Source organism: Canis lupus, chromosome 31 (genome assembly GCF_011100685.1).
Source record: "Canis lupus familiaris isolate Mischka breed German Shepherd chromosome 31, alternate assembly UU_Cfam_GSD_1.0, whole genome shotgun sequence".
Classification (NCBI taxonomy): Eukaryota; Metazoa; Chordata; class Mammalia; order Carnivora; family Canidae; genus Canis; species Canis lupus.
In genome coordinates this window covers 26,697,939-26,715,854 of record NC_049252.1, presented here as the reverse complement: position 1 = coordinate 26,715,854, position 17,916 = coordinate 26,697,939, and the positions used below count along the sequence as shown (strand labels likewise).

General features: G+C 44.1%; 1 protein-coding gene across 5 annotated transcripts in view; it reads left to right on the top strand.

Moving 5' to 3' along the window:
• Nucleotides 1-17,916, top strand: part of TIAM1 (TIAM Rac1 associated GEF 1) — a 380,928-nt gene that overhangs the window by 306,294 nt on the left and 56,718 nt on the right. For all 5 annotated transcript variants that reach the window (XM_038581329.1, XM_038581328.1, XM_038581330.1 and 2 more), the window contains 4 exons: nt 342-446; nt 7,803-7,884; nt 12,087-12,173; nt 16,111-16,335. In XM_038581329.1, coding sequence (XP_038437257.1) covers nt 342-446; nt 7,803-7,884; nt 12,087-12,173; nt 16,111-16,335 — 499 coding nt within the window. The remainder of the gene's footprint in view (nt 1-341; nt 447-7,802; nt 7,885-12,086; nt 12,174-16,110; nt 16,336-17,916) is intronic.

Below are 17,916 nucleotides of genomic sequence, written 5' to 3'. Positions count from 1 at the left end.
GTTTGGAATTCTGTTGAAGGGCCTCGTTGATGGGTTTTGTTGCAAAACCAGTGTTAAAGAGCATAATGACTCAGATCAGTAGAAGTGAAGATGTGACTCAGTCATTCCTGTGGAACTCATAAGCTATCCATGGAATATTATTCATCTGTTCAATGAAAATGCTTTTAGACTTTGAGATTTAGACATAAACCTTCTAAGAGGTATAGGAACCTTACCCCCTCCTTAGTAAGAAATCTCTATGATTCTCGGGGGGTACATGATAGTATGTCAGTGGTGCGCTAATTACTCTTATTTGCCATTGAACAGACATTGTCTCTTCTTTTTCCTTTCTTTTGTCCCAGACACATCAACTGGATCATTCTGCTCATTACCTGCGTCTGAAATTTCTAATAGAAAACAAAATGCAACACTACGTTCCAAAGCCTGAGGAGGACATTTATGAGCTGGTAATGTTTATGACTGTTGTCCAAGTACATTCTGTAGGAGATTATTTTTAAATTATATGTGTGCTCGTGCTAATTGTGGTTGGTGAAGTGGAATGAATTCTAAAATAAATGAGCCTCATTTGGAGCTCTAAAGTTTGTGGGGATGGCCGTACTTATCACAATGTGTCTGCCGAGTAGAAATGCCACCTTTGTTTATGCAAGGAGCAAGGCAACGCAATCATGAAAAATTGAAATCCAGAGCTGAGTCTCAGAATTTCAGTTGTTATTCCTAGCTTTCCTTGCAGCTCTGACAGTCCTTGGTTTTTAAATTGGTGACTCAAAGATCAGCTCGCTGTTGTCAGAAAAAAAGCACTAACTCCAGTTTTGGGTGACTTCCACCTGCAGATTGAAACCGATAGGTTGGATCCTGTGGGGTGAAAAAGCTGCCATGCGATTAAAATGTCCCGGTCTTTTGTACCTGTACTTAGATAGATTCCTGGGGACATTTATGTATGCTTGAGTTTCATTATGGAGTTGGGTTCTAAACTATAGCTGGGTTTTATAGCGTCCTTACTGTTTACAAATTTTGTGGTATTGGCAAAAAACGAGGTGCTAATATACAGGTGATCTTTGAACAGTACAGGGGTTAGGGGTGTTAACTGCACAAAGATTCGAGTATAATTTTTGACTCCCCCAGAACTGAACTACTAAGGGCCTACTATTGACTGGAAGTCTAATCGATAACATTAACAGTCAATTAATACATATTTGGTATATTATATGCATTGTGTACTGTATTCTTACAATAATGTAAGCTAGAGAAAAGAAAATATTATTAAGAAAGTCATAAAGAGGGGTGCCTGAGGGGCTCAGTCAGTTAAGCAGTGGACTTCGGTTCAGATCGTGATCTCAGGGTCCTGAGATTGAGCCCCACATTGGGCCCCGTGCACAGTGAAGGAGTCTGCTTCTCCCTCTCCCTCTGCCCCTGCTCATGCTCTCTCGCTTGCTCTCTTTCTCTCTCAAATAAATAAATGAAACCTTTTTTAAAAAACAAAAACAAAAAGTCATAAGGAAAAGAAAATACATGTGCAGTCCTGTAAAAAAATCTATGTAAATAAAAGTGGCCCCATGTAGTTCAGATTCCTGTTGTTCAAGGGCCCAGCTGTGCTTAATTTCTAGGATTTTGTAAAGATTAGAGATAATGGTGCACATAGTAGATGCTCAATAAAAGGTGGTCATGGTAACAACACAGCGACAAGTTCCTTTTTTGTTAGCCGAGTGGTACATTTTTCAGTTCCAGGAAAGAGACATTTTGGGAACAAGGCGCCTCTTTATTGGAATTCATTCTTCGCTCTCTGCACTTAGTCATCCCTCTGGGGGCCACCGAGCTGCTTGCCACGGATACTCAAATGATAACAGCATGACTTCAGATGTGGTTGCACCACAGAGAGCAGAACTGAAAAACCCCAATAGCCTCTCTCTCTCTGAAAAGGAGAAGTGTGATTTAAAATTTAGTAGGGAATTTTGTTTTCAGTCAACTTCTTGGACGTTCACTTTATATACACTAGAGCTCGTCGATTTTTAGACCCACAATTCAATGAGTTTTAACCAACGCGCACCCTCCTGTTTCCAGTGCTGTAGTCATAACTTAGAACATTTCCATCATCCAAAAATGCTCCCTTGTGCCCCTTTAAGTCTTGCTAATGAAATAAGAGAGGGGGTGCGTTCATAGTTCTTTTCCGTGCCACGCAATCAATGGAAGAAGATCAAAATGAGGAGTCTATTTTCAACCATCGCCTAAATAATGAAGTGTTAATAGAAGAGGGAACTTTTCACAGAGAGTAGCTGATTTATTTACTTATTTTTTCCTCTGGCATGTGGAAGAGCCCCAATTTTGTTCTCTCTGAGCAGAAGAAACAAAAACCCTCTTCCTTACTTAAAAAAGAAAAGTTCATTGCTGATAAGACTAGAATAGCTATTAGATCATCCGCATATTTGCACCATGGTGGACATGACCTTCATATGTTGTACCTAAACAACTTCTGTGGCCCGTGTATCTCACACATAGTAGGTGCAGGAGACACATCTTTTGAAATTATATTGACTCACTTATTATTTTTGAGTCTTGGCCATCCTGTGGTTCATCCAATATGGGAGATGGAGGTGTGCCAAGCTTAGTCTGTTTGATCTACAGTTGCTGGACAGGTGTTCTAATTATAATTGTCTAAAAGAATCTAAAATGCAAAGGGAACATGGTATTCTTTCTTGCTCATTGCAAAAGGTCTCCAGCTCAGAGATCCCTGAGGAAGCGAATGCCATAGACTCATTAATGTTATTGTTCGGATTGCAAGTGAGTATTGCTTACTCACATCTCTATTTTTACCAAGATTCTGAACTTTTTTTTGTTCTTCCTTTTTTTTTTTTTTTTTTAAGATTTTATTTATTTGAGATAGAGAAAAAGAGAGAGCATCAGGGGAGGGACAGAGGGAGAACCAGACTCCTCACTGAGTAGGGAGCCTTACAGTGGTCTTGATCCCAGGACCCTGAGATCATGACCTGAGCCAATGGCAGATGCTTAACCAACTGAGCCACCCAGGCACCCCTGAACTCTTTTGTTCTTTTTTTTTTCTTTTGTTCTTAAGATAGCTTGTGCAAGTTGGTAAAGCCTCTAGCTCCCTTGTCAGATTAATATTTTCAGTTGCATGAAATAAAAGATATAGGATTGCCTATAGCTTAATTATTTGGAAATCATTATCAAAAGCATTCTTAAAGTTATAGATAATATATGTGCTTCTTTCTGGGCTCAGTAAATAATAAGACCTAGCACTAGATCTGAAAGGTACCAGGGTTTCGAAGTAGTGACGAGCGTGAATAATACTTTGAGGTAGTAGTGGCAACTAGAATGTGTTTGGAAAATAACTATTTTTTACTTGTGACAAGGTCACAGCCACTGCTAAGACTGCTGTATTTGTTGCCTACATTTATTTAGGATCGAAGGAAATGCTAAAGTTTCAGTTACAGGTTAGTGACTATAAAGAAGTGTAAGTTCAGAGACCCCTTGAATTCCACCCAGGGGTCCCTGGTTTCCAATCCCTGGTATAGGCCATTAAACTGCTACTGATGTCATTCCAAGGCAGGGGGTGTCTGAACACAGCATTCTTGGAAGCTTTTTAGAGTTTGCAGGTTTCAGAGTATTGACCCATGCTGAGCAGGCATCAGACTGTACATGGTTAATTAGTTCCCATAGCCCACCTCCATTTGATATTTGACAGACCAGGGAAGCTCATGGATGTATGAAGATGTTCAGATGTACAAAGATGTTTCCCGAAAAATAACTCATTTATAGATGACTGTCCCATTATGTTTTATTCTCTGACATCATTTTACCCGATGTTCTTTAGTCATAAAGACCAATAGTTATTAGCAAAAGTGTGTACTAGATTTTAAGGATTTGAGGGGTCTAGTATGTTTATTTTGGTGGCTTAGAGGGTCCTCTTGCTCATGAATGGCCATGAATAGTCAGTCATCTGCTCATCTGCTTTGCTGGTTACCTTTTAACATATAAGTGGTACCAGTTTGGAGACTTTTTCATACTTAATTTTAGGCCCAGTTGATAGAATGGTAATAAATAGGGAATCACCAGCTTTTCAAAACCCATATTAAATGTGTTTTTCTTAAAGTGACAGGTGGGAATAAAGAGTTTGCAGAAACACTAGTAAATCGATTTCTTTGTCCAGCATGTATGTATTTGGCACTTATGTGTGCCCAGCACCACTGCAGCTGTTCTAGGTACCAGAGTACATAACCAAAAATCCCTATTCCTAGGGCCACCTGTCTGGCTCAGCCCATAAAACATGTGACTCTTGATCTTGGGGTGATGAGTTCAAGTCCCACGTTGGGCAGAGAGCCTACTTAAAAAAAAAGATGGAAAAATCTCTGCTCCTTGTGGAAACTATATTCCAGTTTGTGGAGACAGATATAAAAATATGTAAATTTTTTGCATAAAGACATGTAAATGTGCAATGTTTAGGAGGATGTGAAGAGCTTGGAAAGAAAAGGTTAGGTCAAGGGGAGAGAGAGATGGGGCATCCAGAAGCAGAGAGTACCGCTCCTTTAGCCGTGTTTGGGTTGATGTTTGAACAGGGAGTGAGGTGACAAAATGAGTCATAGAGGTATTTTGCTTTTTTGTTTTTGTTATTTATTTATTTATTTATTTTTTCGTAGAGGTATTTTGGAGGGAAGTGTTCTAGGCTGAAGGAACAAAGCTGGGTAAGGTCCTGGGGGGGAGGGGTGGCAGGAGTGGAGGTGGTTTACTTGTGTGTGAGGAGAGCCAGTGGGTAGGGTAAGGGAGGGGGCTGGCTAGAGGGTGAGAGAGGATACAGGAAGGGAGGAGAAGGGGACCAGGAATGGGCCATGCAGGTCCTACGTGAGAGAGGAAACCCAGGGGAGAAAGGACATTAGTGGACTTCTGTCTTAGTAGGCTCAATGTGGCTGATGTGTGGCCAGTGGACCAGAGGGCATAAGAAAAGTCGCTGAGAGCAGGCAGGGAGCTAGTGAGCTCTAGCTGGGGCAGTGGCTGATGCTGGCTTGGACCAGGGCACGCAAAAGGAGATGTTGTAAGAAATTATCGTGATTTCATGATAACTCGAATACCTGGTGCTCAAGTGTTTTCCTAAATCTGATGATCTTTTGATCTGGTGTTTGAAAAGTGACAAGGCAGGAATCCCTGGGTGGCTCAGTGGTTTAGCGCCTGCCTTTGGCCCAGGCCGTGATCCTGGAGTCCCGGGATCGAGTCCCACATCGGGCTCCCTGCATGGAGCCTGCTTCTCCCTCTGCCTGTGTCTCTGCCTCTCTCTCTCCTCTGTGTCTTTCATGAATAAATAAATAAAATCTTTAAAAAAAAAAAAGAAAAGAGGGAAAGCCTGTGACATCATTGCTTTAATGAAATAAGGGGAATGTGTATGATGTTTCGCTGTTAAACAAGTTCATCTCAAAGTACGAAATTTCAGCTTTTCCAATTTCAGACATTGAGTGTAATTGCGTTGAAAATATATCTTCAAGGACAGACCCTTCTTGAGGTTTTTTATGTATTTTATTAGTGCTCTTCACTAAACAACGATATTCGTCTACTACCCTAAGAAAGGACTGTGGCCAAGGGGCTTATACCTAGATTTACACTAAGTTATTGTCTGAGTCTGGTAAAAGACACAGCAGCTTTCACACCAATCCAAAGACAAGTAGGAGGCAATATTATGAAAGAATAGAAAGATTATTCACAAAGCTATATTCCCACTGGATCCGTCGAAAACTATTTGGAACTTTGCAGAGATGATTGGAACACACGGTGGTAGACTGCCACCTAGGGTAGGAGTCCGGCTCTCGAGGAAATTTTTGAAAAGTTAAAAACTGGGGGATCCCTGGGTAGCTCAGTGGTTTAGTGCCGCCTTCAGCCCAAGGTGTGATCCTGGAGTCCAGGGATTAAGTCCCATTCAGGCTCCCTGCATGGAGTCTGCTTCTCCTTCTGGCTGTGTCTCTGCCTCTCTCTCTCTCTGTGTCTCTCATGAATAAATAAATTAAAAAAAAAAAAAAGTTAAAAACTAAGGCCTGAAGTAAGTTGAACCCAGTCCAGAGCATTTTATTGAGCATCCCATGGCGCTCGGAAATTTGGCATGAAACTTTCCTGTATTTGGTATTTATCACTTCAGCAATTGTATTTTCTGGACTAAAGATCAGGTTTCTAATTGATTTCTTCTGAGTGTAGAATGTATTTGTGAGAACAGTTTTCCTGAAGTATATTAAAAAAGGGGGGGCACCTGGGTGGCTCAGTGGTTGAGCATCTGCCTTGGGCTCAGGGCATGACCCTGGGGTCCTGGGATCGAGTCCCACATCGGGCTTCCCACAGGGAGCCTGCTTCTCCCTCTGCCTGTGTCTCTGCCTCTCTCTCTCTCTCTCTCTCTCTCTGTGTGTGTGTGTGTGTGTCTCTCATGAATAAATAAATAAAATCTTAAAACACACACACACACACACACTAAATGATGGCCACTAACACATTGCATTTGTCAGAGGCTGCGTTAAGTTAGGGTGTTCTCGAGGACCCAGGATGTGTGGTCAGTGTTCAGGCCTCTGCTCCCTGGCTTTCTATTACAGCAGCCCCCGGGCTCTTGAGTCCCAAGCATTGGGGTCCCCTCTCCCACCTGTCAACTGCCATAAGTGAAAAGAAGGAAACCACGGTTCTTTTCTACTTGCTGGATCTACGTTATTTCCTGAGGAATGACCTTGTGGTGAGAGATGGGAGCAAACTTAGATAACCACCAAGACTTCCCTTTCATGCTAAAGGACAGCCTTCTCTTACTAATGTTGGCACAGATAGATTTTCATTTCAAAATCGAATGATGCTTTTTAAGTTCCATATGAGCTTTGACACATCTCTTTGTTTTGGAATGTTTATCAAATTTTTGGAAATAGCTTTTGACTTGCTTACCTAAGAAGTAAGGTTTGGTACCTCCAAGTGAAAATGAAGGATATTAAATTGAAATACGTTTTCTGGTGTGTGAACTCTAGCTTTCTGTTATCTTTTTCCCCCCAGGCTTTCTTGGGTTTCTAGAGAACTGATTAATTCATGTGCTTTAGTTTTCTAGCTAATTTGGTATAATCCCGTGGCTAAAAGAGAATATCTTGCATTTATATAATTTTCTGTCAATTTCAGTGCTCTAATTTGTGGCCACTTATTTGTTGTTGTTTTTTTTTTTTTAAGATTTTATTTATTTATTCATGAGAGACACAGAGAGAGGCAGAGACACAGGCAGAGGGAGAAACAGGCTCCCTGAGGGGAACCCGATGCAGGACTCGATCCCAGGACCAGAACCAAAGGCAGACACTCAACCACTGAGCCACTCAGGCATTCCTGTCACCACCTACTTGTGTTACTATGAACCTTTTGGGCAGAAATGGTTTGTGAGCAGAAGAGAATGGAAGCACAGAGATTTCTCCTCTTCCTAGGAATTTCTTGTCAAGATCTTTATAGCCTCTTCCTGATTTTAATAATTTTTTTCCTCAGTACTGGAGAGTTCTTTTAGGCAGGGAGGGGCAGAAGGAGAGGAAGAGGGAAAATCTTATGCAGACTTCACATCTAGCACGGAGTTGAACAGGGGTTGGGGGCCCTTGATCTCACGACCCTGATGTCATGACCTGAGCTGAAATCGAGTCAGATGCTTAACCTACTGAGCCACCCAGGCTGCCCAAGGACTGGAGATTTTTGATTCCTGGAGATTTTTTTATTTAGCAAATTGTGAAAAAAAGGATTTACAAGACGATGTCTATTCCTAATAAGTTATTTATAATGCCTTCCTAATCAGACTCCTCTTTGTCACTTTTCAGCTGTACAAAGAAATTGAAATTTGTCCAAAAGTCACTCAGAACATCCAGATTGAGAAGTCAGATACGGCCAGTGATAATTATGGTACGTTTATTTTCCTTTGATCTTTGGTGTTTTTCAAGATAAAGCGATTCCTGTGTAAACATGCACTTATTTACAATTTAGTAAAATTCTTTTGGGGCCTATTTAAAACAGATAGTACATCTGGCTTCTGTGTGGGGCAGAGCAGCCAATCTCGGGGGAAAAAAGAGATATTTACTGTGGGTACGATGGAGACTTCAGCCTGAATTTCATAACCTTAATCATCAGGGTCCAACTGCCATAAAAAGGAAATGCCTGTATCGGGAATAGATCGTGTCACACCTCTCTCCCTCAAGTATACTCATTATTCCCCCTTCCCCCTCAAATAATGTTAAAACAACTCTTTTTGGCATTGAGTTGGGGGGCCCCAAGACCGCCCCTAGATTTGCGGATTCAGTAAGAGGACTCGGCGAATAGTCCTACTCATGACCATGGATGGCTTAACACAGGGAAACTGTACAGAGTGGCCTAATAAAGGGGAAAGGCACATGGGGTGCAGTCTGAGAAAACAGGCGCAGGCTTCCAAGTGTCCTCCCCCAGTCACACGGGGCGTCCTTATTTCCAGAACCCAGCAACGAGCTGATAATGCACGGGAGCTGTTGTCTCGTGGGGAAGTTTGTCCGCCCAGTCCCATAGACGCCCTCGGCCTAGCATGTTCCAAAGTTTCAGACTCCCAGGGGCAAAGCAGGTGTTGAGCACAAACCATGTTATTTGTACAAATTCAAGGCCCAGCGAGCCTCGTTAGGGTTGTCGGGAACCCACCCAACATCCGAGTTCCCAGATGCCAGCCAGGGGCCAAACTTGGAAGCAGGCAGGCCTTTCAAAGGAGAGCAGTCAGGGTTGCTGTGTTGACGCTTTTCCCCTCAGTTGCCTGCATCCTGGCGTAGTTGACTATATAATCCCTTCCATATGTTTAAGCCTACTTAGCCTTACACTGTGTGATTTGAATAGCAGCAGGAGTTAAAAGACGTGGGGAAACCCGTACCACGATATTAGTCACGAGTGGCGAGGTTGGCCAAGGGGGCTCAAAGCAGGGAAATGTGCTTCCTGAATTCACCAGGCATCTTCTGTGGGTTGGCCGGGACTCTCTATGTTGTCCTCACTCCCGGACACAGGCCAGCAGCAGCTGCCACCTGGGGCATTGTCCATCTCTTGGCAGAGGGGAAGAGAGACGTTGGGAAGCCAGGTGCTGGTGCCCTCGCAGAGCTGTGTTAAAGCAGCCCCAGGGCCCCAGCTCCCAGCGAGGGGCAGAGAGGCGTAGCCCTGCTCTGTGTGCCAAGGAAGAGAACCTAGAAAGACAACCGAGGGAAGGACACTAGCCTATCGTCTGTGCTCATTTACAGTTTCTCTCTGAATTAAGTCGCTTGGCTTTTTAGCATGTGAACATCTTCAGATCCCTTACCGAACAGCCAGCGGGAGAGCAGACTAGAAGCTTTCTGCGATCGCTCCACGGGCCACCAGTCTTCATCCCCGAATGCTCCCGAGACCATTTGGCCTAATGAAGAGAGCCTAATTTTGAACCCTGGTCACTTGCATTACACCTTCCTGCTGTTTACTTCTTGACCTTAAAACCAAAGACATCATAAACCAAGAGGATGTTTTTGATGGCAAAGGAATTAATGTCTGTGAAGGGCTAATTATGCATCAGAAGTGTGACCTTGGTAATTAAAGCAGTAATTGGTAGCAGGGCTATAAATAAGGGTCTGGCTTCTCTAGAGGAAGATGCACCGCGCCTCTTCTTCTTTTCTCTTTAAGGAGCAAGAAGCAAGAAAGGGCTGAATTTAAAGCTCTTGAAATGGATTTTTTTTTTAAAGATTTATTTATTCATGAGAGAGAGGCAGAGACGTAGGCAGAGGGAGAAGCCAGCTCCCTGCAGGGAACCCCATGCGGGACTCAATCTGGGGATCCAGGATCACGCCCTGAGCCGAAGGCAGATGCTCAGTCACTGAGCCCCCCAGGTGTCCCTTGAAATGGAATTCTTAAGATGGACTGGTATTTGGACCATGAAACAGAGCACAAAATTGTTTTTATATATTTTCTTATTGACAAGACTGAACCCATTGTTGCAGTGCATCAGGCATCAACCCAGAAAGTCTTGTCAGCAGTGCTTCTCAAACTATCTGGTAAAGAAGCAGGGTTTTTTGTTTTGTTTTCATTTTCAATCCGGTGTGGACCACCACTGCTTTTGTAAACTGCAAAAGCTTGGAGGTGTGGCAGGGTCACTCGGCTGGTTCTCAATGCTTAGTTTCAGTTTCTGTCCTTACATTACTGTCAGCAGCCAGCTGTGCCTCTTTCCTGGATTTCACTTTCTAGAGCCTGCTGCACGTGGCTGGTAACCTCAGCTCAACCATTTATTCTGAGTGACTGGTTCATGCTGGCGTAAGGTGTTCCTACAGCGTATTGATTGAGAAGTTCAGGAGTCCCCCAATCTGAAGAGACCTGGTTGCCTCTGACCCCAGAACTACCAAGGATGCTAAATTCAGCGCATCGGTATCTAATGTTGGCACCCACAGAAGTGTGGCTTCCTGCTGTATACTGAGCTCAGTGTATATTGCTAGTAAAAGTTACTAGCACGCACCAACATACAATAGTCTGACTACAAGGGTGCCTGGGTGGCTCAGTGGTTGAGCCTCTGCCTTTGGCTCAGGTCGTGATTCCTGGGTCCTGGGATCCCAAGTCAGGCGCCCTTTGGGAGGGAGCTTCTCTCTCTACCTATCTTTCTCTCTCTCTGTCTCTCTCTCTCATGAATAAATCAAAAATCTTTAAAAAATAAAATTATTTTTACTTGAGTGGAGCTTCTTGAAATGTAATCTGAAAGTTACAAGCTGCTATAAGAATGAAATTCAAGATAAGACAGTAAAATGAAGACCAGAAAGTCCTCGGGGCGTGGCTTGTGTTGTCCCCATCTGAAGGAGTTATGGTACTGTAGTGGGCGAGGACAGTTGGTAGTTTTGTCTGTGTGTGGGAATCTATTTCCTGGTCCTGTGAACTAAATAGAAAAACACATATTCGTTATGACATGGCCTGAAAAGTCCTGATGACTCCCCGGGCACCAGTCCTGTAATTATTCATTCCATTCTGTTGTTGTTTGCTTATCTGTTCTTTAAAACAGTGTTTTTAAAGAAAAAGACAAGAAAAAACACAAAAACTGTGTTTTTTTTCTGCCTTCAGCCGTAAGTACCTATATTATGGGATTATTTTTCACCCAGACCTGAAACTATGTCAGATCTTTACAACTGTATTCATTCCCATTACTCTTTTAGGGGTGTTTGCCGAAATCTTTTCCTTAAGGCAAAGGAGGTAGTGGTTGGGACATTCCACTGATGGATGTTTGTTTGTTTTTTAAGTAATCTCTACACCTAGAGTGAGGCTCAAACTCATGCCACTGAGATCAGAGTCAGATGCTTCACTGACTGAGCCAGCCAGGCACCCTGATCAGAAAAAGGTTTTAATGAGACTGTCTAGAAACAGGTGACCAGGGCTTGTAGCCATAGGATCCGGAGCGCCTCAGATCCCCAAACCACCTGGAAGCTCAGGGCCTTGTTCTGCCTTTTTTTCCTGAAAGGTGTAGCAACCCCAAGATTAACTAGCTAATGGGCTTTGGGCTCTGGAAGTCTGGACAGGTAATGAGATAACCTTATGATCACACACTAGCAGAATGTGAAATCAATCCATTTCAATATAAAGTAAGTGAGTTGCTACTTAATCCCTTTTTGCAGAATTTTGTTAAATTAAACTGGTGTCTATACAGCAATACATATGACTGAACACACACTATGCAGTTGTTCAGTTGTAAAATATCCCAGGACAAGGATTGGCTGAGAAAAGTCCAGAGGACCCAGGTCCGATAAGCTAATCATTCTGTTTGTGCTGTGGAGGGGACAGCGAAAAAGATAAAGCGATGGCATTTACCAGCAAGTAAGGTCAAACAAAATAGATTTCTTCCACTTGAGTTGACGGGTAGGTGGTGTGAGGATAGACATCGTACCTGGTAATATTAATTTTTACAAGTAGTGACTTTTTTTTTTTAGAGTCATCCAAAAATACATTTTTCTGCTTTTTAAAATAATCCAAACAAGGAGAAACCATCGCTCCAAACTGTAACCAAAAACATCAAACATACGTAGTTCACAGCAGGTACTTCCTGTTGTTTGGTAAACATTCAGAAGGTGTGAGCCCTACCATTCTGTCTTTGTGTTTTCTAGGGTTTTCACTTTCCTCTGTGGAAGAAGATGGTGTTCGAAGGCTCTACGTGAATAGTGTAAAGGAAACTGGGTTAGCGTCCAAGAAAGGTAAGTCACTGAGTGTCTTGTCTGTGCATCCCTCTTAAAATCCCCTTGGAGTTTCTCTGGTTGGTGGATGAGAACAACCAAAGAGTCCACCTGTGAAGATTTTTTTAATGCTGTCTCATTGAAAACCCTTCTAGGGAATATGGATATTATTCTCTAAATATAGGTGTGTATGAAAAGTCACATTCTTGAATTTTAAACCTGATTCTGAGCCCATTTCTTTGGGGCAAGTGGGAAATTCCATTCTAATTTGATATAATTGTCCTTCCCTATTATCTAGGATGGTGTGGGAGTCCTAGGGGTTTTCCTTTAGCAGAGCCTTTAGGAACACCCCTCTGTGCTACAGTGGCCACAGCTGCCTTTGGCTCTCACCTGAGCATGCAAAGTTCCTTCAAAGTGGATGTCATCTTGATCCCATTCCTGGAAAAATCTCTGCAGAAGTTGGGAACCTAGGGATCCAGGATCCACTCTTCTCTACCACAACCTACCTGCATCCCTCACTGGAGTCTGGGTTACTTGTGAAACCTCAACTCTTTCTACTTGGAGAGGATCTTTTTTAACCTACATTTTTTGCTTCCTGTGTTGGTTTCCTAGGGTTATAGTAACAAATTATCACAAACTGAGTGATTAAAAACAACAGAAATTTACGCTCTGATAGTTCAGGGAATGGAAAGTTGAGAATCCAGGTATGGGCAGGGTTGTTTCCTTCTGGAGCCTGAGGGAAGAATCTGTTCCCTGCCTCGTCCTACCTTTCAGTGGTTGCTGGTGGTCCTTGACACTCCTTGGCTGGTGGCTGCATCCTTCCAATCTCTGCTCTGTGGTCAGTGGCCTTCTTGCCTGTGTGTCTCTGTGCCTTTACATGGCCTTCACATGGCCTTCTTAGAAGAATACTGGTCATTGGACTTAGGGTCCATCCTATTCAGAATGATTCTTACCTTCATTACATCTGTAAAGACCCTGTTTCCAGATAATGTCAGACATTCTGATATTCTGGGTGGACATGAGTTTTGGAGGACACTCTTCAACCCACCATACTTACCATAAACACATCAGACAGATAGGTAGGGATCAGAACCTGCCTTCCTTTCATTCTTCTTGCTATGGAATTTTTAGGCAGTGGCAAAATCATACCTGTCAAATGTCAAAGACCAAAACGTCGGAGTCAGTTGAACTTAGATGTAATGCCTTGTGTCTGCTCTCTTGGAAGGCTGCTGAGTGGAGCGGCCAAGGAAATGGTGGAGTGCCCTACCTTGTCACCTCCTTCTGTGTCTCGGTACAGCTTAGCTCTGGGTGTTCTTGACGTACAAGCTACCTATGCAGGTTATTTCTCCCAGCCGTGGAGAAGAGCAGCCTGCACTTGACTATGCACAGAGATGGCAAGAGTGTGACAAATGGGAAATAAAGTCAAAGTCGCTGCTCTCATGGAGGAGGATTTTTCTTCTGTACTGTCCAAGGCCAAAGGCAGCCTGGAGGCATGGAGTCTGACACTATATCGAGGTCTGGAGGCCGAAGTCTAAGCTGTGTCTCAGCTAAGAGCAGAGATAGCAGGGTTTATTCACCTTCAAACCCGAAGACCGATTGTTATCTCTGGCAGCACGATGAGTGTGCCTGTTGGCGTTGGTGTGGAGGTGGGGAAATATGCTGCCTCCACTTCAGTCACTTCCTGTTTTAGTTCTTTGTGTCCAAGAACCCTAGTGTTAGATAAAAACAAGTTGCTGTCTGCAACCCCCTTACCCCGTGTAGCACTGTTCTCTCTAGATTTAAGAGTGATCTCCATTTGTCCACCTAGGTCACAAACACCATCCCAATACCCAGCTTATAGAGGACAGTGTCAAGAAAGAGATTTGGTTTTTGTTTTTTTGTTTTGTTTTGTTTTCTGATGTTAAATCTAGTCTCTATGTGCAGATTTCTGGGTAATAGAGAGGTCTCTGTGGATCATAAGAACCTCTTCACGGACATCTCTAATCAGGAAACATTCTCCTCCTTTGGCTTCCATTCACTATTTTGCCTCATTCTTCATAGACAGCCTTGGATGCCCATCACGTTATAACTAAGTCTTTGGTTTGTGTTTGTTAGCCACCTTGGCCTTTTGGCTTGCCATGAGCTAATGGTTAATCCCCCTTTAATACCCACCTACCCCTCAGTTGGATCTCATATCACCTATACTTACAGAATTGACTTTTTTTTTTTTAGGTTTTGTTTATTTATTCATGAGAGACAGAGAGAGAGGCAAGACACAGCAGAGGGAGATGCAGGCTTCTCACAGGAAGCCTGATGTGGGACTCCATCCCTGGACCTCAGGATCACAGCCTGAGCCGAAGGTGGATGCTTAACCACTGAGCCACCCAGGCGTCCCTGTGGAAGTTCTTTAAAACAAACAAACTCAAGGCACCTGGGTGGTTCAGCTGGTTAAGCGTCCAACTCTTGATTTTGGCTCAGGTTATGATGCTGGGATTGTGATATTGAACCCCACATTGATCTCTAAGCTGAGTGTGGAGCCTGCTTGAGATTCTCTCTCCCCCCTCTCCCTCTGCCCCCCCCAAAACACCTTCAATCTCGTAGATGTTTAAGTCTTTCTTTTCCTTATATTACCTCCTCTCATATCTAACCAAAAAGGTTGTCTCTAAGAGAAGACTTAAAAAAAAAAAAAAAACAACTACTTTCGCATGGGGAAATTTTATATTTTCAAACTCAAATGCTGTGATGGCAAAATCTTTTACCTAAAAATGGAGTGGTTGGCTTCCCAGAATCCCACCTCTGATACAGAGAGAAACATTCTCATTTCTCTTCCATTGCCTTCCCACTCAAAATGTTTCTTGGAGAGTTTTATGCTAGAAGATTGATGTTGAATAGTTTGGAAACCCGAGTACAGCTGGCCAAGGGGTGTGACTCGGTGGAGCTGGGAAGTGAGAATGCCTTTGTGGAAACACTTTTCTGAGGCATCAGAAGTGGGATCTGTGGATACCTGAGGAGTTGAGTGGCTTCTCGTTTCTGCAGTTTATTCCTTACCTCTGCTCTTCACTCACTTGGCTTTTTCAAGTTTGCTTTTCCACACAAGTCTATAAAATAAGAGCTGGACTCTTTTTTTCTTCTTAGCTGAAACAATACTCTATTTCCTTTCACGTTCTCCTCTAACCTCTCCCTTTCTCAACCTGCTGGAATGGTCTTTTAATACAAGGTTGTAATGCCCCAGGGTCAGTCACAACCTCTCGTTCTTTTGGATTGGGCTGGTTCAGAGCTGCTCCTTTGGGTCCCCAACGTTGGCAGCTCCACTAGCATGCTTTGCAAAAGCAGTGGAACCTTCAGGCACCTTCTAAAAGACTTCCACCCCAAGGTCCTGATGCAGTTAAACAAAGGGGGGAGTGCAAAAAATGATCACATTTGCTTCTGGAGATTGTGTTTGAAGTAGAGTGATTTTCTGTGGTTGTAGCCAGAAAGAGCTCACCGCATTCTGGTTCTATAGCTGGTCCCATAGCAGTGACCCAAGAGATGGTCGCGGGCTGTGCCACACGTCTGCGCTGTAGCATGAGTGTGTACACAACATATTGATCATGGTAATGAGAGCATTTCTGCTTTTCCCCCTCAAAACCAAGGGTGACAGCCAGAATTAGCATTTATGAGGAGAAACTGGCAGATGCCCAGAGCATACAGATTCAAGAAAGAGTAAATGTGTTTAGTTGGTGTGGAAGACAGATAGGCATGCTGTGTCACATCGAGTCCAGAATCTTCCGAAACCGAGGCCCATGCAGTCACCTGATGATCACGGAGGAGGACTAGAGCCTGTATGCACCAGCACCGGGGCCGTGGGGGGCCGTGACAAGCGAGCCCCGAGTTCCCTTCACGGCGGGGCTCCTATGCTGTTGTGATCTGACTCGCCACCACCACCACCACTGCTTTTATGTGCGTGTGAAATTAAACATTTTCCACCTTGCGTTGGCAGGCCTGAAGGCGGGAGATGAGATTCTCGAGATCAATAATCGTGCTGCAGGCACCCTGAACTCATCTGTGCTCAAAGATTTCCTCTCGCAGCCTTCCCTGGGCCTCCTGGTGAGGACCTACCCTGAGCCGGAGGGAGGCTTGGAGCTGCTGGACTGCCCACCCCACCGAGCAGACGGCCCCGTGGACCTCAGCGAGAGCCCCCTGGCCTTTCTCAGCAGCAACCCAGGTATGACTGTGACGTTGACCTTGTGGGGGTGTGGGGGTGTGGGTGTGGGTGGGGGGTTGTGTTCCACTGGACCGGGGCCAGCAGGCATAAGGCGTGTGAGTGAGATGAACTGGTTACTGAATGTGTGTGTCCCGTTCATTTCCAAGGTTCAGGACCATGTGTTCTTGTGGAGTAAGTGTTTGGTCACCAGTCAACCTGTTGCACATGGAGAGCTTCAGTGTGCTGCTGCTGCTGTTTGTCATTGTGGGAAAGGTCGATTGGGTAGAGGCCACCATCTCTGGGCTGTGGACAGAGGAAACACCAGGAACCAGTAGGGCTCCAGGTCCTACCTCCGCCTTCCCCGTCACCATCCCCCAAACCATCCAGCCCTGGCTTTCCCTTCTGCCTGAGAGAGGGCATACATTGCCCCAGAGCGCAGATGCACTCAGAGCTCACATTTGGTCAGCTTCTCTTGGGCTCTCCCAAGCTTGAGTGTGAGCGTGAGGCTATAGGCAGAAGCAAGCCCTGCCCCATCTGCTGTCCCCCTGCTCACAGCTTTTCTCCCTATCCTTTTGCAACCTTGTGCTCATCCTAAAAGAAGCAACCAGAATGCTACCTGCCTCTTGACACCTTCCTGGGTGGGACCCAGCAGAGCTAGCTCCCTCCTCTGGGACCCTAGGACCCTGCAGAGACATCTTTCATGTGGGCCCTAGTCATATGACACTCTTCTTACTGGCGTGTCTTCTCTCTGTCCCGAGTTTGTTTTTTGGGACTGGGCTTATGCCTTCTTCCTGTTGCTGCACAGCCGCCACCTTCTCATTCAGCGAGAGCCCGTGAATGAGTATACCAGTCAACAGCATTATGTCACTTATTTCTCCATGACCTGATTCTAAAAATGGGGTTGGTTTCTTTAAAAAAAAAAAAAAGAAAGAAAGATTTTTATTTATTTATTCATGAGAGAGGCAGAGACACAGGCAGAGAGAGAAGCAGGCTCCATGCAGGAAGCCTGATGTGGGACTCAATCCCAGGACCCCGGGATCACACCCTGAGCTGAAGGCAGATGCTCAACTGCTGAGCCACCCAGGTGTCCCTAAATGATGGGGTTGGTTATATTAGTAAGTTGGCGTTTAAGATTTCGTTTCTTTTTAAAACTTGAGTTAAATTTTTTTTTAAAAGTCTGGTTTCAAACTCTGAGTGTGTAGGTACTTTGAGTCTCCTTGCCCTGCTATCATTTTTTAAATTCCCTTCTGAAGTTTAGCTTGATGAGAGTAGGTCACCCCCAGACCCCTTGTGAGAGTTCGTGCTTTTGCTCAGTGGCTGTCGCAAGGATTTGGCAAGTTAGGGGCTTCAGAAAATTGATGGCACTTATTGCTGTTGACTTCCTTGAGTCATTATGTCATTGCAGTACCCACACCCCAGTCACATTTTTAGAACATGACTCCGGTGAGCTGTGTAACCAGAGTGGAGGGAATGGAAACGATGAAGGCCATTCTTTTGTGTTGCCACAAGATGGCAGCATCAATCCCATAAAACTCCGTTCACACAGAGAGGTTTCTGTAATAAGCCTTTAAAAAAAAAAAAAGATCTCATTTATTTATTCAT